This window comes from Erpetoichthys calabaricus, chromosome 7 (assembly GCF_900747795.2).
Source record: "Erpetoichthys calabaricus chromosome 7, fErpCal1.3, whole genome shotgun sequence".
NCBI classification, from domain to species: Eukaryota; Metazoa; Chordata; class Cladistia; order Polypteriformes; family Polypteridae; genus Erpetoichthys; species Erpetoichthys calabaricus.
In genome coordinates this window covers 171165654-171192023 of record NC_041400.2, presented here as the reverse complement: position 1 = coordinate 171192023, position 26370 = coordinate 171165654, and the positions used below count along the sequence as shown (strand labels likewise).

Below are 26370 nucleotides of genomic sequence, written 5' to 3'. Positions count from 1 at the left end.
GATAGATAGATAGATAGATAGATAGATAGATAGATAGATAGATAGATAGATAGATAGATAGATAGATAGATAGATACTTTATTAATCCCAAGGGGAAATTCACATACTCCAGCAGCAGCATACTGATACAAAAAAACAATATTAAAGAGTAATAAAAACGTAGGTAAAAACAGACAATAACTTTGAATAATGTTAACGTTTACCCCCCCGGGTGGAATTGAAGAATTGGAATTGGATCTTCTTTTCCTTGTTTGGAATGACGCGATTTACCTAAGTAAGGGCCTGCACATGGAGAAAGAGTATAAAGCCTTGGAACATTGCCCGGCACACCTTTGAAGCCGACAGACGGATGGGAGGTAACGTCATCTGATCCTGAAAATCCTTCCAGCGCAGCGATGCAAATGGCAGATACTACACAAAGGCCTTGTCATGGCTTCCCATCTGTTATGCCGCATAAATCGTCATTAAAGAAAGCTAAGTTATTTTCTCTTATGTGATTTCTTAATGCCATATGACTAAGGGAGGGATATCGCCTCTTTGTAATATATCTATTTAGGTCCAGCTTACTTAAGACACCACAATTACAAGAGAACTTATTCCAACCAGGGAGCTAGCACCCCCTAGAGGAAAACAGGGTCAAACAGTTAATCAGAAGAAAGAATTGAACTAGTAGGCCACTACAATTCTCCTTCCCCCATAACCTTGTAGTGGAATGAATGAGTCTTAAAAATCAATGGGTAGATTTTGCCTATTGCTGCCCTGATTCCATTCACACCTGTCCCTTTAAGCCTTCTGTTATAAACAGAAGATACAAACATGGCAACTAAGAAATGTGAGATCTACAAAAAGTCCCACAAGGCAGGCTAGGACCTTCACTGACCTGCCCAGATAAGACTTTACCCTAGGCAGACAGCTCCAACTACTACCAGCAGGCCTCTGGCCTAGAACACCCATAAATGGAAAGATGGCTATAAAAGTTCAAAATTACTTCAAATACAGTCATGCACCAACTTAAAGTGTACAGGTCATCTGTGGGTCTGGCGTGGGTCACCGATGTGCATAGTTTAACTGTGAGTATGGAGCAGCACAAGCCGATATTGACGGTTTGTCACATGCAGTAGATTGGAAGTGCTGTGCTCCTGAAACTCCACAGGAGAACCACGGATGAGCATTCATTGGTTGTCAATTGTCAGGTGTGCTGCGAGCGCTCCTATGACTGAAGACAAAGTTCAAACCTCTTTGAGTTTATTAAGGCGAGCTGTGGACTAGTTGGAGTAAGCTGTTGAGAATGTCATATTACGTGTTACAGGTGTGCTGACAGCTATTTCGATAAGATTATGTAAATGAAAAGTACATCTGAAAATCTGAGTGTTCTTATTGCCAGTGCATGATATGACGTACACTGATCCCAACACAAATCGGTGTTGTGTGAATTACTTAGTACAGTATGTGCTACCTGCTCAGCTAGTATAATAAAGTTATTAGATTGTGCTTGTTGTCTTAAAAATACAAATGATGCCAAGTTGCTTTCAATTGGTTTAGTCAACTTTTGAAGACAAATTTCTTTTGTCCTTAAATATTTTCTATAAGAGAAGACGAGTAGAAGTGATAATCGTCAAAAAAGTCTCAGCTTTGCTAACCCTTCAGGTATCCAGTTGGACCACTTATGCTGTTCCTGCTTCCTTTGTTCAGAATGTGGTAGTTGAGATTTAAGGCCTTGTGAGAAGTGCACTTCGGGTGCTTTTTTCTTTTATCTCGGGCCTTGACTGCTTTTTGCGACTTGAAAGCTGACAAATAACTTTTGTTCCGGATGGTTATATGCGCTTAAGCAGCTCTTGGGGCTTATAGGGATTACACTGACTTTTAGAGATAAAGTCCTGGAAGAAACAAAATTCCAGAGACATTACCTGCAATACAGATTGCTCACTTTTAAGTGTAATATTAGCCTTTGAAATCCTTACAAAGCTCGTTTCTACTTTTTATTTATATATCGTGTAGACGATGACTAGTGTTTGAGCAGCGTGTTTTCATTGGCGCAGTCCTCTCAAATAGTTTGCTTTAAGACCAGACACTATCCAGATATACTGTAGCTTTGTCTTTTCCAATTTACACAGAGAGTACAAAGGAATATCATAGTAAATTATATATCACTCTTTAATCTTTTCTTCACTGAACCATACGGTTCTTCTCCTTCTCACAGTAATAAACAGCGTTAAATGAAGACTCTGCATAATGGCATAGCATTTCGTGCTGCTGCTGGATTTCAGTCCAGGCCCAGTCACAGTCTGTGTGGATTTGCATGTACTCCTTGTGCCAATGTGAATTTTTTCCAGGTGCTTTAGTTGTTTTACCACATCCCAAAGATGAGCAAGTTAAAAATATACTACACCGAAAAAATTATATTATTAATAATAATAATAATTCATTACATTTATATAGCACTTTTCTCAGTTATTAAAATTATTATGTGTTAGTTGTCCAATTTGGTTTGTAGTGATTAGGCCTGAGTAGAGTTCATCTCACCATGAGTTCAGCGAAATTGTAGAAATGTTCAGGAACTTCACTAAGATCGGTGAAATACATTGAAGTCAGTGGGGAAGGATAAGCAGAACTAGTTTTGAGTGGCTTATAATGGTGCAGTGGACTTGTAAGTGTCCCTGGGGGCTACTGAAGTGTCTGCCATCTAATGTGGACTGATTATTGTGGCCAGAAATGTGACCTGAGCTGTGAGAGAGCAGCGCTAACTTCTGTGCCAAACAGCAAAAGACACGGGCAGAACAATAACCACAAACAAAATACACCAATGGCCTATCTATCTATCTATCTATCTATCTATCTATCTATCTATCTATCTATCTATCTATCTATCTATCTATCTATCTATCTATCTATCTATCTATCTATCTATCTATCTATCTATCTATCTATCTATCATATAGTGCCTTTTCTATCTATTTATCATATAGTGTATTTTACCTATAGTGCTACTTTATCGGGTTTCTACCTCACCCAGAAGTGCTCCCGGACCACGCTAAACGGCCACCGGAAGTACTCCTGGGTGCAGGATAATAGAAGCCCGCTGTCACTGAGCCATGAGCCACAGTCGGGAGGGAGAGGATGACGCTTGCTGGAGGAGGAGTGGAGGTGGAGAGAGAGACAAAGACAAAGAAGGAAGAAGAAAAGGGCATTACTGTGTGCTGTTTGTGTTGTACTGCGCTTACTGTGTGGGAAACCTGGGAAGCATTTCCCACAGCAAAGTAAAAGCCTGTGTTGTGCTGGACACATAGCAAAAGCCATCTGGCACTCCTTCCAGGGCTGTTTATTTCCTTGTGTTAAGTGATGCTTGGTTAGGCTCTGCTTCACAAAATGGATGGATAGAAGGACCTCAAGGAACCTTCTAGTTAATCAGACTCAGGTAGGCACGTGCTAATCTGGCTGAAACTGTTGAAATTGTTAAAGACGATGAAAACCAGAAGGCCAGATGAAAATAAATTAGTACAAAATTAAATATGGAGATCTGAATATTGATAAGTGCAGTCTCATTGGAGACGTAACCTGACATTTGAAAGACACTGGCAGCACAAGGCAGGAGAGTATAAAAGGCATTAGCAGTGTATGCTAACAGAGCAGCACAGTCTGCCATTGCCAATCCTCCTGAATGTGAAGCATTACTAAATCTGTTCAGTTTTACCATCAGCAGAGTTTCACTTGTTCTTTTACCTCACTTTGCGTGATACTTGATAAATGCTGTTACGACAAGCCTCCCGATTTTGCTGCTACTGGACCCCTGGGTTGGATGTTCACAGGCAGGCAGTGCGGTATAGCGGCTAAGGCATTGAACTTTAAACCCAAAAGGCTGCTGGTTCAGTCCTCACTTCTGAGTGACAGCTTGACACTGAGCCAGTCACTTATCTCAACTGTGCTCAACTGTAAAATATACTGGTACATTTTGGGCTCTGCGTTGCACAAATAATTTCAGTTTCTTTCCAAACCACTCGTCATTCCAGGCTCGTGAGACACATTGAAGAGTTTTTCATAACAAATTAAAAGCATAAAAGAGAGCTTGGTAAGTCTTCTGGGTCAAGTTGGCTTTGTTTTTGTTTTGTCAGAATCAGTAAAATTCAAAGGCATCTTCGTCAGAAGTTCTCTCCTGCTGCGGGGTGGGCACTCTACCCTGTGCGAGGGTCTGAAAGACGGGAGAACCCCAGCTGGGAAAAGACTTCTTGGATTACAGAAGCAGGCACTCATAAAGACTTCTATGAATGTGAGCCGTGAGACTTGGATGTTGCTGCAGCTGATCCAGCATTACTTTGATTTAAGTTGATGAGAAAGTGTGTTTTCTGCTAGCAGAGGCTTCCCGTGAAAGCAAACCCCACTGCCTCACAGTATGTGGAAGTAGTGACACTGCATACAGTATAAAGAAATCTGAGAAATAAATACGGAGACTGAGAAAGACAGTACACATTCTTGAGCTGTCCTCAAACCCAGAATGTGCCAAAGAGGTCAAAAAAATAATAAAAAGAAATTAGAAGTGAAAACACACTTGAGAGGGATCAGCTCAAGAAGAATCAAAAGTGCAAAAAAATAACCAAAGCAAGCTTAAATCCTGCTGCCTGATGGTGCCATCACTCCCGCTGTCTAACAGGTCAGGTAGCTGGTCCTCTTGCCCACCACAACATCAGGACATTGGGAAAGTTGTGACAAGAAGCCCAGTGAGCTCATCCATCCCAGTCATCTAGATCAGGGGCTCTCAAGCACGGGGGCCCACTGTGGCTTCAGGTTTTTGTTTCTTCTCAATGAAGAGGTGTATCTGTGAAAATTAAAAGATTTGTTGTTTGGCGTATGTTTTTAATGAAGTTTTACAGTAAAAGCGTAAGTTTAAAAAGTATTTGCGTGTTAATTTCAAAGCCAAACAGAATGAAAACGTATTACTCAACGAATACCTCTAACGCAACATGAAACAACATTTTCTTTCAATTAATTATGTTTTACTATTTTTTACTATGGTTAATTACTCGCTGTAATGTAAAATAGTTAGTTCTGCTATGAATATGTAACAGTTCCCATGAAAATAACAATTACTTTAAATTGTACATGAAAGAATCTGTCTCCTGCACCACAACATAAAGGCTGAGGGTGGCCCCTCAGAAGTAATGTCCTTGGGGTCCCACCCACAAAATACAAGGAGCATAGACACAAGTAAAGTGAAGTACACACTACGTAATTAAGCAATATTTAAATAATGTAAAAATAACAGAAATTACTCAAAAATGATAAATATATGACAAATAATAATTCAGAAACAACTAATAATTCAAACAGACAAGACAAATCCACCTTAATAAAAAGGACAAGTGTATGTGTGAGTGTGTGTGTATCTAGGTGTCCATCCGGTTGCTATGTCTCTGTTATATACCATTCGGTATGGGATTTCTAAAAGCAGTGCCAATGTTTGTGATACACCATCCGTTGGAATGAAAAATGCAATGCATTTTATTACTAAATGTGTACACAATACACTCTGATAGATGGTGCACTGCAAACGTTAATGCTAAATAAATCCAGCAGAGACTAACTTCCAGGCGGACAGAAATCATCTTAGATTAGATTAGATTTCATCCCATCTGAGATGGGTAGCACAGCTAGTATCAAATAAACAAAAAATAAACTTAAGGGAGGGCAGCGTCCCTGGCTGAACCACAACAGCCAAGAGGTGCACATTGGCACTTTAAATTGATTCAATGCAGTGGGATTCACCAGGATATTCTGTGCTTGGACACAGAAGGTCTGAGAGTGAGACTGGAGCATCACATGTAATAAACTGTTTGTTAGTCATCTTAGGCACTTGCAGACGGACTATCCCGTTACATAAACTCCATTTAGTATGTTGTGGTTTTTCTGCAGCGTGTGGAGCTCACATACAATACGTAAACTCCTTGGAGAACGCTGTAGTAACTCCCCACATAAAACTAGCTAGCGTCGCCACATAGACTGCTACGTCCACTCACATAAAACTCCCTTTAGAGACTTTAAGCACTAAAAAGATTTTTAGTGAGCTGCACTCACTCTTGGTGGACGATTGAACGGGACCACCGACATGACCAAGACAAGAACAATCATGCAAGCCTTGGTGGGCTGTGTGGCAGTTACCAGTTTCTACTTTTCTTGTATTCCCAATCTTAATATATATTATTAACTTCTATTACCGGTATTACTGTTTAATTACTATTTTTATTATTGTATATTTTTGTTTGTAATTTTTTCATTAGCAAATTTTTGTGGAACCTGGTTCAGCTGCACTATTTGCAGTTTTACACCATATGGTCCATGGCGAATATGGCAATTGAAAATTTCTGTCATGTCCCTTCCCATGATGCCCTAAGCATGTGCTTATTGGTCTTAATGGCTAATTCAGCTCTGTGTAGTCATGAAGGATGGGACTGGGTGGTCAAGATCTACACCGCTGGGTGCAGCTAAAGTGGAAGCAGCATGAATTTATGGTCAATGCAAAGGCTTGAGTCAGAAACCCAAAAAAACAGAAAGAATCAAACATTAAAGTCAACAGAATTGTGGCCCATTGCAGTCTTGATGACTGAGCTTTTTATTCACACCATTGATTTAGATTCGTCTCTTCTACAGGGTGGGGCATAAAGATCTCCCACATTTTGAAGGGGTATAAAAATGAACAGAGCTATGTAGTAAAAAAGTTGTATATATTTCTGAAAAGTACTTGAAAAAAGTTTTGTTTTAATGGGTTTTAAAAATCATATCAGACAGATGGTGGTCGTCGTTGGTTGAAGACGTTCCCGGAAGTCCTCAGGCAGAATGGCATTGATATTCTGTCTGATCCTTTCCTACAAATCCTCAAGAGATCGAGGACGATGTTTGAAAACCTTTTCTTTTAGGTATCCCCAAAGAAAAATGTCACATGGGCTTAAATCTGGTGACATCCCCCCTTAAAGAGATCAAATGCCCAGGGAACATTTCCCTCAACACTCCGACGAACGTCGTGCTGTGTGAGCTGTGGCCCCATCCTGTTGAAACCACACATGTTCTGTCCTAGGTCTGCCAGGTAATTTTCTGTTCAATGTGGACCCAGTTGACCGAATGTTAGAAATCCGTAGCAATCTGATAGATGCATTTCGACCGAGTGTGAAGCGTGTACAGAATGCTCTCTGCGTCTCTAGCACAGAATGGTTGTTCTCATAATACACTTGAACAGCAAAGCCCCAATGTTCACCGGTCCAACTCATGATGGGTACTGAAAGCGGTAGAGTCTAACCTGCCGAATGAGATCTACTCCACCTCTCTACCTCCACAACTGCCCACACAGTATCTTTATGGCCCACCCTGTATTAACCTCATTTTTACAGCTTTAGTGTTTTGAAATGAAATGAGCTGAAGGGTTAAAATGGCTTCACCTACCTGAGTTTGTTGTGATCTCCTGTGATGTTCTGCTCATTTCCAGGTTAAGTTTCCTTCATTATCCATGAATTCCCTAAAGTCACTACTGCGTGGCTATCTGTGCCCTTCGTGGCCTGTACATTCTGACTATATTGAGAACAGTGACGCTGTTCACTCAGGTCAGTGCTGAATTCTTTCTCTTTTTCTCTGCAGGTCCTGGTTCAAGTTCCCAAATGACTTTTGACCAACTCTACTGGAGTAATTCTGCTTTCAATATTTCAATTCACGCTGCTATCCGCTATGGGGAATGGAAACTGCTGACTGGATACCCAGGTACTAAAGCTTTTCCTTTAAATCATGAGGACTTACAATTGTAACGAGAACGTTCAGCCTGTCCGGCTTGCCAATCTTCTTCAACTAGATTTTCCATAATAACAACAAGTCAAGATTTGACAGTCTCTAAAGTCCTAAACTTTGCCATAATACCTTGTGTAACCACTAGGGGGGCATTGCAACACCCCAAACCCCAGACACACCAACACAAGTCCTGGTTTAAATAAAAGGTTTACTAACATAAAGACCAAAACTGCTCCCAGTACTCCAGATGAGGCCTCACCAGTGTGTTATAATGGTTGAGCGTATCCTCCTTGGACTTGTACTCCACACATCAATGCGCTATATAACTGACATTCTGTTAGCTTTCTTATTTTCTTCTGAACATTGTCTGGCAGTTGATAGCGTAGAGTCCACTATGACTCCTAAATCTTTCTCATAAACGTGCTTTCAATTTTCAGACCTCCCATTGTGTATTCAAACCTAACATTTTTTCTTCCAGTGTGCAATACTTTACTTTTACTGATATTAAATCTTATCTGCTCAAGCCTGAGTGCTCTCCTTCTCCCTCTGCAATCTGAAGAGCATACAGACTTGAGCAGATTTGTGGGGAATGACTTTATTATCAAAGTAACAGAAAGGCAGTTAGGCGGCGTAGTGGTTAGTGCTGCTGCCTGCTTGTTTCAAGTGCCGGGTTTGAATGTCAGTCCATTTGCACACTCCTCCTGTACTCAGGTAGAAGGCACTCGGGGTTTCTTACTCCGTCCCAAAGACTTGCCGTGCAGGTTGTTTGATGTTTCTGAATTATCCAGTACAGGGGGGACACCGAGCGATAAGCAGCTGTCCTGTCCAGTGCTGCTTCCTACGTGGAGCCCTGCAGCACCCAGTGACCCTCGTGTTCCATTTAGAGAATCTGGAGATTCAAAGATTAAGTGATGGCAAAGCTCACTTCATCAGTCTGCATGCCTCAGTGAGCTGTTTGTATAACTCGTAGCTTTCTACGATGTCCTCACCGCTCTTTAAATGTCCCTGTGCACCGACGGCAGTTTTGATTGGCACCTGTTTGTTCTATTTGTCTTATTTTGTGTCATTTTGTTCTTTCTTTCTGTGTACTTATGTTGTATAACACTGAATCCATTTTTGTTACTACCGTAAATACTCACGCATAAGTTGGTCTTGAAACCCGAAAAATCGATCATAAAATCAGACCCCGACTTGTATGCCCGTTCAAAAGTGCGACACTTAATTTTTGTTTTTTTTTACGTCTACTTGCTTCCTCCAATGTCGCATCAGTTTCTCAGATGCATCGAATTTTATTGCAGCAGTGCAGTTACCAATTTTTTTCGTTACTTCAATGACACTTAATTTGAAACCAGCTTCATATTTTCTTCTGATCAAACGCTCCATTGTAGATAAGGGATGCTCTTACGGTAAAGGTGTATGAGGGCGTGAGATACAAAAAACACAAATCAGTGCAAACGTCACTTCAGAATAGTTCGGGTATCACCGTGTGGTCACGTAGGCACAACAGAGAGACAGAGAGAGAGGTTAGGACCACACGCTGATACAGCGCATTGCTGCACCCACATAGAAAAGAAATGGCAGTGTGCTCTGTGGTTACTCTGTCTGGTGGACGTTAGCATATCGTAACCTCTTGGACCAATAGCGTGAGTTTTCCTCATTCGACTTATATGACCGACATTATAAAATACCAGAAATTATACGGTAAAATCAAGTCCCGACTTATCCGCGGGAGAATTTATCCGCCAGTATATACGGTAGTTATTAGAGATTCAGCTGTTTTAACAATGTTAAAATATGTCTTATCTGCTCTTCTCTCTCCATACTGGACATAGAGCACCTGCCCCCTCTCCTATCTGTGGCCATCTTGGTGTTGCCTTTGTCAGCTGGGCATCCCTTGACAGTCTGGCATGGAAAGTGAGCAGACACACAGCCCTGCTTGTCATATAAACCTGTGCTTCTTTATACTGACTGCTTATGTAACCTGCCGTGAAGAATGATCTTCATGTCCATTCACCCTTTTCTGTGACAGATACACCTCCACAGATACAATGCCTGCATAAAATCTATTTAACGCCTTTGAAGTCTTCACAGTTTTTTTGTTATACAGCATTACATCACAGTTGATTTAATTTGACTTTGATGCTGATCAACATAAAAATACTCTTTAATGTAAAAGTGGAAGCAGATCCCTGCAAAGTGAACTAAAAACAAATATAAAACACATAATAATTGATCCCATAAGTATTCACCTCCTTTAATATGACACCCCTAAAGCATCTGTGGTTCAGTCAGGTCACCTAATTAGTTCCATGGAGGTCACCTGTCTGGGGTTTCAGTTGATCGTAGTATAAATGTACCTTTTCTGGAAGGTCCAACTTGTGAGTCAGTATGGTGGCCTAACCTACACAATGAAGACAAAAGGATGTTCCAAGTAACTCAGTGAAAAGGTGACTGAAAAGCACAATTTAGGAGATGGAGGTAAGAAAATTTCGAAGTCACTAAATTTCCCTTGGAGTGCAATGAAATCAGTCATTACGAAATGGAAAGAGTATGGCAGAGCTGTAAATCTATTAGAGCAGGCCGTCCACAAAAAACTGAGTGATTGTGCAAGAAGAAGACAACTGAAGAAGGCCAGCAAGAGACCTCTGAGAGCTCTGAAGGAGTGACAAGCTACAGTAGTTGAGACTGGAAAGACTGTGCAGACAACAACCGCTGCCTGGGTGCTTCACCACTCACAGCTTTATGGCAGAGTGATGAAAAGAAAGCCACTGTGGAAAAAAAAAAAAACACACTTGACATCTCAGATAGGGTTTACCAGAAAGCGCATGGGGGGACTCCAAAGGGTCTATGGCCTAATGAGACCAAACAGACATTTTTGGCCATCAGAGTAAACAGCATATTTTGATATAAGCCAAACACAGCACCTTATCAAAAACGCACCATTTCTTTCGTGAACCATGGTGGTGGCAGCATCATGCTGTTGGGATGCTTCTCTGCCAGCAGGGCCCTGGAAAGCTTGTGAGGGGAAAATGAAGGAAGCAAAATATGTGGAAATCCTGGGGGAAAACCTGCAAGAAACAATTCAATACAATACAATGCAATGCAATTTATTTTCGTACTAGCCATTTAGCCCGTTACAATAACGGGCGCTAGAACAGTAGTGCATAAACATTAGTAGGAACAGTCTATATTAAATGGCAAGGGACTTTGACCTCATTCTTTTTGTTGGTCGTATTTTTCTTTCTTTCAGCCTTTCTTTTGTTGATGTTTACTTGCTGAGCTGACCGTTCTTCGTGGGCTGCCGCCGTGTATTGTGTGTCTTTAATTTTCTGTGACAGTAATACTGTCTTATACGGCTCTATTCAATAAGGGAGCGCACAAAAAGGCGAGCTCCAAAAGGGCAACCTCAATTGAGCACGGCGAATAAAGGCGTTCGTAGATAATTTAGTTCAAATGGCTCTGAAATATGTGAAGAGCAACAAAGGTGCAGATCTTTATTTACGTGCGCCTTTATTCGCTGCGCCCAATTGAGTTCACCCTTTTGAGGCTCGCCTTTTTGTGCGCGCCCTTATTGAAGGATGCCTGTGTGCGCCCTTATTGAAGGATACCGTCTTGTACGTCCTCTGGCTTGTATGTCCGTAATATACCTTTAATTTTCTCTAGCGGTAATACAGGCGTGCGCGTCGGTAATATGCCTTTAATCTCCTCTGACAGTAATACTGGCTTGTATGTGGCTGTAATATGCGTCACTGTATTGTGTACCTTTAATTTCCTCACGCAGTAATACTGGTTTGTATTTCCGTAAAACGCCTCTAACTTTCTCTGACAGTAATATCGCGCATCGCACCGTGCCCCACGCATGCGCACTTCACCAGAAGACACACACACACGGACACCTGGACGCACACAGGGATTTTATATATATAGATAGCCCAAAAGTGCTGCAAGGGGCTTTAACAGGCCCTGCTTTTTGACAGCCCCCCAGCTTTGACTCTCTAAGAAGACAAGGAAAAACTCCCAAAAAAACCTTTGTGGGGAAAAAAAATGGAAGAGACCTTGGGAAAGGAAGTTCAAAGAGAGACCCCTTTCCAGTTAGGGTGGGTGTCAAAAAAGGGGTGTAAATACAATGCAATACACAGAACAGAACACAAGTAATCCTCAATACAGTTTAATAGTACAATAGAAATATTACAAGTCCAGAGCAGAATTTAACAGGAGATGATATCACATAATACAATTTGAATTTGCTCAGAGTCCTGGAGACCGCAGTCATCAAGCTGCCTCCCCCTATTGGCCATTCCACAGCTGAGTCAGCACTGGGCCAATAGTATGGAAGGACCCCTCTACCCGATGATTCCTGCGATCCTTCATTCAGAGATGACTTGGCAGGTGGGCAGTGCCCAGTGCTTTGTTTCCCAGCACTATAATGAGCCCAAGCATAAAGCCAAAGCTACTCAGGAATGGCTTCAAAATAGCAAAGTGAATGTGTGAGAGAACTGAGAATTCATGGCTAGACTTGAAAAACGGCAGCTCACTCAAGATCTCCATGCAGCCTGACGGAGTCTGCGCAGTTTACAACCAAAAATGGGGGAAAATGTCAGAGTGCCGATGTACAGAGCTGACAGAGACCTGAGCACACGGACTCGAGGCTGTCATGGCTGCCAAAGGCGCATCTACTGAATCCTGACTTGAAGGATGTGAAAACTTACGAGAAGATTATTTTGTGTTTTATATTTGTAATTCATTTACATCATTTTGCAGAGATCTGTTTTCACTTTGACATTAAAGAGTCTTTTTCTGTTGGTTAGTGTCAAATGAAATGTGAAAACTTCCAAGAGGGTGGCTACTTTTTATAGGCGACGGTAAAGAAACAAGAAACGATGTGCATGTATAAGGTCAGAATACACATCAGTGATCCCCATTGATTTTAAATAACAATCTTGAATACTTCATTGCCGTCATTAGAGTACAGCAGGACTCGGCCCACCCTGCACCCTCTTGGTGATTTAGAGCTCCAAATACTGCTGAAGGAGGTCCTAACTCTTAGGGGTTGTAATCTAAATCCTGATTTAGCCAGATGGCAGTATTTGAAACTTGAAGAGCAGAGGATGGCTGCTGTCTCACAAAACAGAGTTGGCCCTCTTTCCAGTCTGCTTGTGGTAAGAGAAGACCACTGCAGACTAATAACTTTTACGTCTAATTGTAACAATGTTGCTGAGACAGTTTTTATTCTTAATACTTACAGTGCACTCCCAAACAAATATATAGAAAACAAATGTCAATATGGATTCAATAAAGGACTTGCATAACTATGGCATCATAGTTGTATATTATATAAAAGGAGATCCTTTAGCAAGCATAGCGATTTCTGTTCCTTACTGGCTGATTTGGCCTTCACTCCACTCCGCTCCGAGGTCACCCTGTTGTCAGTGATAGTCTCAATATCCACAACGCTCGGCTACTTCAGTAGTGTGATCTTCACAGCAGAACATAAAATACTGTAATGTCTACAACGTTATCCTTGCTTGCCAGAAGAGACCATTAATGACGTGAAGAACTCTGCCACAGACAGTGATGAGGCCAGAAGCTGAGATTGGCCATGTGGCAGCCGTGCTAGTCTCTCCACCACCGTGCCGCCTCAGAATAGCAGTACAGTGGAGTATTAGGATAGGCCAGCGGTGCTCCTCTGGCAGTGCGCTGAGGCTCTGATTCTTCTTTTTCTGGTCAGGGTTCAGCAGATTTACAGTTAATCCATCTTTATTACATCGAATGGTGTTGCAGTTTACTTCATTAAAGTTTTAGTTCAAATGATACGTGCGAAAAGAAAAAAGAATTGTTTAAAGGCGCTGAGTTTAACACTTTAAAACAGGAATTCTTAAAGATTAAAGATACGGCAGACCACCTGTGACCATCCAACAGTCATTGCGTTACCGTTATGACATGTTACGAATTTATTTTAATTTAATTTTGTTTCTCAAATGAATAAAGTCTTTCTAGTCATAAATAAAGGTATTAGTCCCAAAGGTATTACGTCCTAGTGAGCTGAATGACTTTCGGCCTGTTGCTCTGACATCACATGTGATGAAGACCATGGAGAGGCTGCTGCTTCACCACCTTAGGCCACAGGTCCAACACGCCCTCGACCCTCTGCAGTTCGCATACCAGGAGAAGGTGGGAGCGGAAGATGCCATCATCTATGTGCTACATCGATCCCTCTCCCACTTGGACAGAGGCAGTGGTGCTGTAAGAATTATGTTTCTAGACTTCTCTAGCGCCTTCAACACAATCCAACCTCTGCTCCTTAGGGACAAGCTGACAGAGATGGGATTAGATTCATACCTAGTGGCATGGATCGTGGACTATCTTAAAGACAGACCTCAGTATGTGCTTCTTGGGAACTGCACGTCTGACATTGTGGTCAGCAACACAGGAGCGCCGCAGGGGACTGTACTTTCTCCGGTCCTGTTCAGCCTATATACATCGGACTTCCAATACAACTCGGAGTCCTGCCATGTGCAAAAGTTTGCTGATGACACTGCTATCGTGGGCTGCATCAGGAATGGGCTGGAGGAGGAGTATAGGGACCTAATCAATGACTTTGTTAAATGGTGCGACTCAAACCACCTACACCTGAACACCAGCAAAACCAAGGAGCTGGTGGTGGATTTTAGGAGGCCCAGACCCCTCATAGACCCAGTGATCATCAAAGGTGACTGTGTGCAGATGGTGCAGACCTATAAATATCTGGGAGTGCAGCTGGATGATAAATTAGACTGGACTGCCAATACTGATGCTCTGTGCAAGAAAGGACAAAGCCGGTTATACTTCCTTAGAAGGCTGGCGTCCTTCAACATCTGCAATAAGATGCTGCAGATGTTCTATCAGACAGTTGTGACGAGCGCCCTCTTCTACGCAGTGGTGTGCTGGGGAGGCAGCATTAAGAAGAAAGATGCCTCACGTCTGGACAAACTGGTGAGGAAGGCAAGCTCTATTGTTGGCATGGAGCTGGACAGTTTTTAACATCTGTGGCAGAGCGAAGGGCGCTCAGCAGGCTCCTATCAATTATGGAGAATCCACTGCATCCACTTAATAGTATCATCTCCAGACAGAAGAGCAGCTTCAGCGACAGACTGCTGTCACTGTCCTGCTCCACTGACAGATTGAGGAGATCGTTCCTCTCCCAAACTATGCGACTCTTTAATTCCACCCGGGGGGGTAAACGTTAACATTTAACATTATACAAAGTAATTGTCTGTTTTTCAACCTGCATTATTATCATTCTTTAATTTAATATTATTTATTGTATCAGTATGCTGCTGCTGAAGAATGTGAATTTCCCATTGGGATTAATAAAGTATCTATCTATCTATCTATCTATCTATCTATCTATCTATCTATCTATCTATCTATCTATCTATCTATCTATCTATCTATCTATCTATCTATCTATCTATCTATCTATCTATCTATCTATCTATCTATCAGACTGTACTATTTTTAGCCCCAGGAATCTGTGCTCACGCTCATAGTCTCCAGTTGAAACTTGTGTCTAAAGGTAATATTGTTAGTGTCATTATTTTTGCCAGAATGCCATTTTGCTTTTGTGTGGACACCGCCATCTCCATTTTGTGGCTTTGTTACTACGTGACGCTCGGGGGTTGCTGGGGTCTCGGCCCCCACAAGTTGCACCCGATTTCATTATTCACGTGGCAGTGTAAACAGCTTCCTATTGGGTCATTCCAGTGCCCAACTTTATATCTGCAGTTAGGTCCACAAGTACATTGAGGCAGTTTTTGTGATTTTCTCTCGTATTCAACGGCAATGGATTTGAAATTAAGCAATCAACATGTGACAGAAGTGTAGACTTTCAACTTCAATTTAAGGGGTTTAACAAAGATACTGTATTAAGCTAACAGAAATTATAGCCATTTTTCACATGGGGGTACCTCCCTTCAATTGTTTCATCCACACTTACTCTATGGGTTATCTCTGCATCTCGTTTTCCATCTCAGGCTACCTCTGATGCTAGATATTTAAATGTATCCACTGTCAAATAAATCAGCCTCAGACACACAGAAAGGTTTGGGGCAGCCACCCATATATTATTCCTGGCTGCAAAAGGTTTTTTAGTAGTCGCACTGATGTGAACAGTTCGAGTTCTCAGTATGAACTGATTTCTTGAGACAAAATGGTGTCTTTATAGACCAGGTCCTGGAAGTGATGTTTCAAGATGGCACCGGGACTGAAAGTGATGTCTTTGAAGAGAAATCAGGCAGGTTTTCCCGTATTTGGTCTACAGAGAAAACAGAGGAAGGTTTAGCTCCCCCGCCACCCCCTTGGCTTGGTGTGGAATTACCTTCTTTCGGTCCACTCAGCTTCCTCCTCTTCGCACATGTGTGACACCACTCTTTTCAGTAGCTCTAACAGCAGGCTAACATCTGAACCCTGATCATCATTTAACCTCATCCCATTTATCTTCTATCCTCCATCTTCCAAAGCCCTTCTCCATTCTTCCAATTCCTCTTCACTTCCACTTTTCTCGTGCTACACAACACAAAGTCATCTGCAAAAAGCCTGCACCAGGGGAACTGGACATGTATCCCATCAGTAAACCCTTCCATTAGCAGATCAAAGAGGTAAGGACTTAAAGAATATCCCAGGTGCAGACCTCCTCTAACTGGGGTCTTGTCTGTTACCCAAACACTGCTTCCCCCACCCCGAGTCCTAACTCCTTTATACAGATCCTGGACAATCCTCACATAATTCCCTGGTCCTGCTTTCTCTCTCATGCACCTCCAGACCTCTTGATGTTGTCCTCTATCATAAGGTATGGTGGGCTTCATATAGAGTAAGGAAATCTGGAGTTGGCCTGTGTTATTGTATGCAGCAAGAGTCGTTTTAAACTCATGAGCCACTGGTATGTAATCTGTTAGCATCTATTTGTGGTTATTCACTGTGTGGAGCCTGTTACAGATCTAAATAACTAAAGGTTCTTTCTGGAACCTTCACGTGGAGGGGTCTTTTGTGAACCAAAGAAGGTTTCGTCTATGGCAGTGTTTCCCAACCTCAGTCCTGGGGGCACAATGTGACTGCAGGTTTTTGTTCCGAACAGATTCCTAATCAGTGACAACACCTGATAATACTGATCTCATTTAATTAGCTGGGATTATTTTTCTTTTATTCTACATTCAGAAAAGCACAGCAGCATAATTTTTACGTTTATAAGACATTTAGAAATATTTCTACTTTTGCTATAGATTTAAATGCTTAACTGTCTTTTGTTGATTTCATTATATTTTGCCCTTTCTCTGTGCAGTTTTCCCCCTTTGTTGTATCTTATTAATGACAATTAAAAATGAGCAGAGCAGACACGCTGGCATAAAAGGCTGCAAGTACTTTAGCATCAGACCCACTAATTAGTAAATAATGTATTAATTAAACAATTAGAACACCTAGAAAAGTAGAATAAAATCAAGATGAAAATATTGTTAAAAAGAAAAAAATACATTATTCCCATATAACTTCTTGGTACATTTTAAAATATATATATATATATTTTTCTTTTTAACCAAACTTAATTTTCTAATTTCTATATTGTTCCCAAAACACAGAACTTGGAAAATAACACATCACTTAATTAGCACAAGAGTCCAATTAAAAACAGAAGCTGACTGCAGCAACAGGGGGCCCCCAGGACCGAGGTTGGGAAACACTGGTCTATGGCATCGCTCTGAAAAACCACTCTGGCTCTTTTATTTTTAAGAGTGTACTTTATGCATCTGAAAACATATGAATTTGCAGCATCCTGTGGATTTTTTAAAACCTTGCTGTCAATGCATACATTTAATTACAGCACACAATAACATTTTTTTTCATACGTCACAACAAGCAGCATCACAAGGTCTTTTGAAAAGCATGAAAAATTATAAAACAACATACTGTAGGTCTGGTCATAAACATTTTCTTTAACTGAGTGACGATTTCTCATAGTTTTAGGAGGCCTGCTATAACTACACCGTCACTGAGATCTAATGCACATACAGGTGCTGGTCATAAAATTAGAATATCATGACAATGTTGATTTATTTCAGTAATTCCATTCAAAAAGTGAAACTTGTATATTAGATTCATTCATTACACACAGACTGATGTATTTCAAATGTTTATTTCTTTTAATGTTGATGATTATAACTGACAACTAATGAAAGTCCCAAATTCAGTATCTCGGAAAATTAGAATATTGTGAAAAGGTTCAATATTGAAGGCACCTGGTGCCACACTCTAATCAGCTAATTAACTCAAAACACCTGCAAAAGCCTTTAAATGGTCTCTCAGTCTAGTTCTGTAGGCTACACAATCATGGGGAAGACTGCTGACTTGACAGTTGTCCAAAAGACGACCATTGACACCTTGCACAAGGAGGGCAAGACACAAAAGGTCATTGCTAAAGAGGCTGGCTGTTCACAGAGCTCTGTGTCCAAGCACATTAATAGAGAGGCGAAGGGAAGGACAAGATGGGGTAGAAAAAAGTGTACAAGCAACAGGGATAACCGCACCCTGGAGAGGATTGTGAAACAAAACCCATTCAAAAATGTGGGGGAGATTCACAAAGAGTGGACTGCAGCTGGAGTCAGTGCTTCAAGAACCACCACACACAGACGTATGCAAGACATGGGTTTCAGCTGTTGCATTCCTTGTGTCAAGCCACTCTTGAACAAGAGACAGCGTCAGAAGCGTCTCGCCTTTGGACTGCTGCTGAGTGGTCCAAAGTTATGTTCTCTGATGAAAGTAAATTTTGCATTTCCTTTGGAAATCAAGGTCCCAGAGTCTGGAGAAAGAGAGGAGAGGCACAGAATCCACGTTGCGTGAGGTCCAGTGTAAAGTTTCCACAGTCAGTGATGGTTTGGGGTGCCATGTCATCTGCTGGTGTTGGTCCATTGTGTTTTCTGAGGTCCAAGGTCAACGCAGCCGTCTACCAGGAAGTTTTGGAGCACTTCATGCTTCTTGCTGCTGACGAACTTTATGGAGATGCAGATTTCATTTTCTAACAAGACCTGGTACCTGTACACAGTGCCAAAGCTACCAGTACCTGGTTTAAGGACCATGGTATCCCTGTTCTTGATTGGCCAGCAAACTCGCCTGACCTTAACCCCATAGAAAATCTATGGGGTATTGTGAAGAGGAAGATGCAATACGCCAGACCCAACAATTCAGAAGAGCTGAAGGCCACTATCAGTGCAACATGGGCTCTCATAACACCTGAACAGTGCCACAGACTGATCGACTCCATGCCACGCTGCATTGCTGCAGTAATCCAGGCCAAAGGAGCCCCAACTAAATATTGAGTGCTGTACACGCTCATACTTTTCATGTTCATACCTTTCAGTTGGCCAACATTTCTAAAAATCCTTTTTTTGCATTGGTCTTAATTGATATTCTAATTTTCTGAGATACTGAATTTGGGACTTTCATTAGTTGTCAGTTATAATCATCAACATTAAAAGAAATAAACATCTGAAATACATCAGTCTGTGTGTAATGAATGAATCTAATATACAAGTTTCACTTTTTGAATGGAATTACTGAAATAAATCAACTTTGTCATGATATTCTAATTTTATGACCAGCACCTGTATATGTATGTATGTATGTATACAGGTGCATATATACCTTACTGGTCAAAGGTTTTAGAGCACCTCAGTTTTTATTGAAATGTACACAGTTTAACATCTTAACGTTTCATGAAATCGAGGCATAGAACAAATAAACAATGGCAAGTAAAAAAATAAGTCAAGGAACCATTAAGTGTAGAAAATTGTATTCATATTTTTGAGTAATCAAAGTATCCTTTTGCTGATATAACAGCCAAACTGTGGTTGCCCTTTTGATTCAGAATGCCAGTCACTCTGTGCAAGTCACAAACTCTGCCTCCAGCAATAGACCCCCAGACCATCACACTTCCTCCTCCATGTTGACAGTCAGTGTCACACATCCTTTCACCAACTCTAAGGTAAGCAATCACCCTGCGTGATGAACCGAAGATTTCAAATTGTGATTCATTGGTCCAGTGTTCAGTAGTCTAATACCGTTAAGCTGTGCTTGAAGTTGTTGTGCTGTGAGGTGCCAATCACACAAGCTGGTGACTCTCAGAAACTTGTCTTCTGATTGGGGTGTGACTTTGGGTCTGCCAGATCTCTTCCTATCAGAGTTTCTTCCAGTTTCCAGTTGCCTTTGGATTGTGTAGGACACCACTGGACTCACCGGCACTTTGATATTTTTTTTTTGCAATTTCTCTAAATGAAGGGACTACACTTCTAAGACTAATAATGCTCTGTCTCATTCCATTTGTTAATTGCTGATTTCCTGCCATTATCACTGGAATATGGTCCAAGTTGTATTTCAGAGGGTGTAGTAACACAGTCTGTTCCAACTCTGCTTTAAGACACTCAGAGGCTCTTTATGTAATCAACAGAAGCTGCGACACTTGTGCAAATTATTTGCTTAACTTGCAAGGCTTCATTTGCATTAATTGCTGCAGAACATCAGTACATTGTAACCTATAAGTTGTTCCCTGAAGGAGGCCCATTTGTAATACAGTGATCCCTCGCTATATCGCGCTTCGCCTTTCGCGGCTTCACTCCATCGCGGATTTTATATGTAAGCATATTTAAATATATATCGCGGATTTTTTGCTGGTTCGCGGATTTCTGCGGACAATGGGTCTTTTAATTTCTGGTACATGCTTCCTCAGTTGGTTTGCCCAGTTGATTTCATACAAGGGACGCTATTGGCAGATGGCTGAGAAGCTACCCAACTTACTTTTCTCTTTCTCTCTCTTGCGCTTTCTCTGATCCTGACGTATGGGGATTGAGCAGGGGGGCTGTTCGCACACCTAGACGATACGGACGCTCGTCTAAAAATGCTGAAAGATTATCTTCACGTGCTACCTTCTGTGCAGCTGCTTAGTGAAGCGACATGCTGCACGGTGCTTCGCATACTTAAAAAGCTCGAAGGGCACGTATTGATTTTTGCATGTTTGTTTTTCTCTGTCTCTCTCTCTCTCTGCTCCTGACGGAGGGGGTGTGAGCTGCCGCCTTCAACAGCTTTGTGCCGCGGTGCTTCGCATACTTAAAAGCAAACAGCCCTATTGATTTGTTTGCTTTCTCTATCTCTCTGACATCTGCTCCTGACGCGCACTCCTTTGAAGAGGAAGATATGTTTGCATTCTTTTAATTGTGAGACTGAACTGTCATCTCTGTCTTGTTATGGAGCACAGTTTAAACTTTTGAAAAAGAGACAAATGTTTGTTTGCAGTGTTTGAATAACGTTCCTGTCTCTCTACAACCTCCTGTGTTTCTGCACAAATCTGTGACCCAAGCATGACAATATAAAAATAACCATATAAACATATGGTTTCTACTTCGCGGATTTTCTTATTTCGCGGGTGGCTCAGGAACGCAACCCCCGCGATGGAGGAGGGATTACTGTATTCTGAAATTTCTTTTTTCTTTTCAGTTTTTGCTAACCTAAACTTTAAATTTAAACCTCTGGTAGTTTACTGCTTACCTTTTCACCATTTTAGGTCATTCATTGAATTTCAGCATATTGAATTTGAAGAAACACTGAAAAAACTGAAGTGTTGTAAAACTTTTGACCGGTATTGTAGATATTGTTTGTTCTGCACAGATCTTCATTATGTGTGGTACCTGATCAGCCGACCAAATGTAATGACTTGAATTCCAGCCATTTGCTTCTGTTTTTAAGATATTCATTTATTGCCCTAATGAAATCTGTGAAAGAAATATCTGTATGAGTTACAGGGTTGGTAGTATTGCAACTGATTTAGCCCGGTGTCATAAATTTCCTGTTTTCCATTCTGTTTTTCATTTAACTTGGCATGAAGTTTTAAAGCTCTCAGTCTTGATGTGTATACAATTGGAAAATCATTATTTTCTTCAATAACATGCAATAATAACTGCAGGAGATTTTGCTGAATGCAGTTGTATCTGCTTGACCTTTACTGAAGAACACAATAAAAATCATCTTAAGAGATCAGCACACGGAGCAGCGTGGACTGGAGGCGATCCCATCGACGTTTTCTTCAGTTTGCGGCCCCATGTGTTTTGCATTACGATTTGGTAACGACTCTTGTGTGTTGGAGGCTCAGTGGGGTGAGAGGTTTTCGCTGCCCTCTTTTATATGGGCCTGGTTGTCTAGAAATGTTAATGAAGTATAAGTTAAATGAAATTAGAAACAGCTACGTAGTGCAGAACTCTGGAGAGGTTTTTCATTTTTTAAAATATACATATATGTCAGTATATAGGCTGGCATTTTAAGGGGCTGATTTATGCTTGCCTAAAGAGTCAGCTGTCTTGAATTTGCGTAGATGTTGCGCTTTCAGTAAAATATTCCGGAATGACACAAATAATAGTAGAAGTAGCATTTGTGCAGTTCTGCCCCAAGCACGTGTGATCACAACATACGTGAACCATAAGCTTAGATATTTTCAACCTTTCATATTCCATTTCACCTTCTCCATTTGGAACAATCTTTTACACTTTATCCCCATTTTGTACTCCTCTGTGCTAATAGATAGAAAAGGATGCCCTTTTATTACTGATGTCCCAACCCATCAAAAACAAAGAAAGTGTCTTCTTGTCGTGGCTTTTACAAGGAAATGATGCATTTGATAGCGATAAAAACTTTTTGTAACATGCTAGTGAAACACACGCACTAATAATGATCATAAAATAAAATGCGAATAAAAAAGATAAGGAGCTGTTGATATTTCTTATGCTTTCTAAGTTGTTGCTTCTTTCAGTTCCTCTAGAAGTTACAGTTTATTTTATTACTTGGGGAGGTGCATATCAAGCATATATTTTCATTTTGGAAATCTATTGTCTGGGCGGCACGGTGGCGCAGTGGGTAGCGTTGCTGCCTCGCAGTTGGGAGACCTGGGAACCTGGGTTCGCTTCCCGGGTCCTCCCTGCGTGGAGTTTGCATGTTCTCCCCGTGTCTGCGTGGGTTTCCTCCGGGCACTCCAGTTTCCTCCCACAGTCCAAAGACATGCAGGTTAGGTGGATTGGCGATTCTAAATTGGCCCTAGTGTGTGCTTGGTGTGTGGGTGTGTTTGTTTGTGTGTGTCCTGCGGTGGGTTGGCACCCTGCCCGGGATTGGTTCCTGCCTTGTGCCCTGTGTTGGCTGGGATTGGCTCCAGCAGACCCCCGTGACCTTGTGTTCGGATTCAGCGGGTTGGAAAATGGATGGATGGAAATCTATTGTCTTGTTTTCACCATCAAAAAATGCTACTTGATGGGGGATCACGTTGGCAATTGACCTTCCTAAGTAGTGCTCTTCAAACAAACTTTGATCTAAAGATGAATATGCGACGTGTGTGTATGTTCTGAAGTTTCAAGTATTTGACGATCCTCTCATTTGTCGCCATGCATTCCTCTCTTGTGTCCTGGACTTTGACTTACATGTCTGTGAGACATCATGTTTATCTGCTGCTCAGTTGCTCCACATTCAGGATTACTTCTTGTTTGTGTACGTGCTTCAGTGGCTTGTCTTCTTATTGTTTCTCATTCTTCATCACTTAAGCCCCTACTGTGATGTGCTTGATACTCAGCAGATGTTGCTGCTTCTCTTCTTCTTCTTACCAGTATAGTGTTTAGCATTCTGTTTTGCCTTCACTTTGTGGGGTCACTTTCTCCATCCTGTATGCTTGTTTAATAAAGTCTGATGTTCAGTGATCATTAAATTCAACAATTGTTTTTATAAGCATGTTGTTTTTAGAAGGTAAAGTAAGGAGCCTTTTGATTTATGGCAGGGTTGTGTGACACAACAAAAGACTACATATGAAGAACAGTAAACTCTCCAACAGTTGTTAACAGATGTAAGAAGTCACACTTGATTATGATTTCTAAACACATATTTGACGTTCTTCTCGATTGTTGGTCTGCGTTTCTCAGTCTTTATCATTCTTTTTACCCTACTTGATACTCAGCAGATGTTGTTGCTCTTCTTCTTCTTCTTCCAGCCATTATGGTGGTTAACACTTTGTTTTCCCCTCACTTTGTCAAAGACAAACAGGCACAGGTAACTTCACCACGCTTTATGTACATTTAATAAAGTGTTATGTCCGATGATCAATAAATACAATAAATTCAAAAATGGATGTTGTTTTTAGAAGGTAAAGTGAGGCGCCTTTCGAGTTATGGCAGCGTTGTGTGACACAACAAAAGGCTACAAATGAAAAACAGTAAACTGTAAGAAGTCACACTTGATTATGATTTCTGAACGTGTGTTTGGCGATCTTCTCGATTGACTGCCTGCATTTCTCAGTCTTTCTCGTTCTTACATTCTGTTTCCTGTACTTGACTCTCAGCAGATGTCACTGCTCTTTGTCTGCTTCTTTGTATTATGGTGTTCTTCTTCACATAATTGGCCTCTGCGATTTGCTTGACTCGCAGCAGATGGCGGTGCTCTTCTTTATCTTTCCGCCAAGTCACTTGGGTTTACGATAACGTTGCCGTATTAAACCCACGACTACAGGTCACTTTGCCGAGGTCGTCACTACCTGACATTTTATGAATTTTCCAGAATGTATCCAGTGTGACAGATAGGGGGCGCTATCGCTCCCTTGAACCCTCTGATCCGACGCCAGACACCAGATAAAAGTCCAATAATAATATTTATTCGGACAATACAGTGCACAAAGCACCCTCCACTCCACAATACTCATAAATAATCACAATAATCAATAAACAATCCTCCACTCCCAGACGCGTTGCCACCCTTCCTCCTGACTCAGAGTCTTTTATAGTCCATGACCCGGAAGTGCTTCTGATCCTCTAGTTCATGTGATTATCCAGCACTTCTGGGTCAGATGAAAACTCTTCTTCTTTAACCCAGAAGTACATCATTTCCTCTGTCGCTGTGACTAAGATGTACTTCCGGGTTATAGGGCAAATAACAGTCCCTGGGCCTCCCTGCAGCGACTCCTGGTGGCCCCCATGGTATCCAGCAGTGCTGTGCATTAAAACTCCATTGTCCATGATTCCCTGCTGGCATTCGGGGCACCTCCATGCTGCAAGGAAGGCTCCATCTGGCGGCCTGGGGGTATTGGCCGGGATGAATGGCCGGCCATATCTCACACCAGTCATAAGCTTTTGATGAAGCCCAAGATTGAGGTTCTAGCCCCATTCGTTTGTGACAGACAGGCAGACAGACCTTAGTATTTTATATATAGAGATAATTATGATGCACAGTTTCAAGTTTAGTAAAATGGTTCCTGTTAAGTATTACATACTTCATCTACAACAACAATTTATTTCTTGCTTAGCCCAAAATCACACAAGGATTGCCTTAATGGGCTTTAATAGCCTTGTTTTTATGACAGTCCCCCAGCTTTGACACTCTAATAAGACAAGAAAAACTCCCAAAAACACCTTGTAGGGAAAAAAAGTGGAAAAAATCTTAAGAAGAGTTCAAAGAGAGACCCCCTTCCAGGTACATGGGATGTGCAATGGGTGTCAAAAAATGGAGTAAATACAACACACAAAACAGAAGACAAGTAATCCTCTTGACAGAGCTCGATGGCCAGTCCATCATGGCCACCTCAGAAATACAACACAACAGTCCAAACACCACACACAGCTTCTGAACACCACAACAACTCTCAAGGGAAAATCTAGCAGTCCCACTTCTGCACTTTAGCCAGAGGTGACAAATAACAGGCGGTCAGTGTGCTGCTGTGGTCTGTAAGCATGGCCACCCTTAATGCATCTACGCATGTCCAGCTTACACACATCTTGTAAAGTTAGTTTAATAATCCACACTGGTGTGCCGTAATGTCTAACCCAGTGGGGAGGTACAGTCAGTCACACCAGTAATGCAATCTGTAGCCGGTAAATGGCTTTATTATACCTAAAATAATGGGATTTCAAGCAGTGTGTGAAATGCCCCATGGTAATCGGGGGTCTCATTACTGCTCCTTGTTGGCTGACCACTGAAACCTTACTCTGGTACTAGTTTGGAATATACAAATAAAACAGCTGTGGAGTAGGGGTGTGCGATAACAACAAAAGATTATGCTGTATCTCAACGTTTTCTAGGATTTTATCGAAAACCATAAGTAGATGATCCTTCAAAAATGTGCATGTAGGAGTCTAAGAGATCTGGCTTGCTCTTATTAATAGGATATTAGTTGTTACTTACTAATGAAATAGATAGATAGATAGATAGATAGATAGATAGATAGATAGATAGATAGATAGATAGATAGATAGATAGATAGATAGATAGATAACATCATGTCTTACTTATTTACTTAAAACTGAAGTAATTAAGTAAAAATAATACAAGGACATCAAATCAGCAGTGCAGGTATTATTGAGATCAAACAGTGCAAGTGTGACACCATTTCAAAGTGGCCCACAGGATTAATTTTGTAAAATTTTGTACAAAGTGCAACAAAAACTAGTATAATGAGAGCAGCAGACACCCCCATTAAAGTAAGCAAGACATGAATCGACGGGAAATGAAATGTTAATAATAATTGAACTGCAGGGCGTGGATAAACATTTAGAGGCTCTGCTTTAAGGTGAA

At 41.3% G+C, this 26370-nt stretch overlaps 1 protein-coding gene across 1 annotated transcript in view; it reads left to right on the top strand.

The window, feature by feature from the left end:
* The window catches only part of arsb (arylsulfatase B), a 235442-nt gene that overhangs the window by 195725 nt on the left and 13347 nt on the right, over positions 1 to 26370 (top strand). The window contains exon 7 of the mRNA XM_028805715.2: positions 7618 to 7737. Within this exon, the coding sequence (XP_028661548.2) occupies positions 7618 to 7737 (120 nt within the window). The remainder of the gene's footprint in view (positions 1 to 7617; positions 7738 to 26370) is intronic.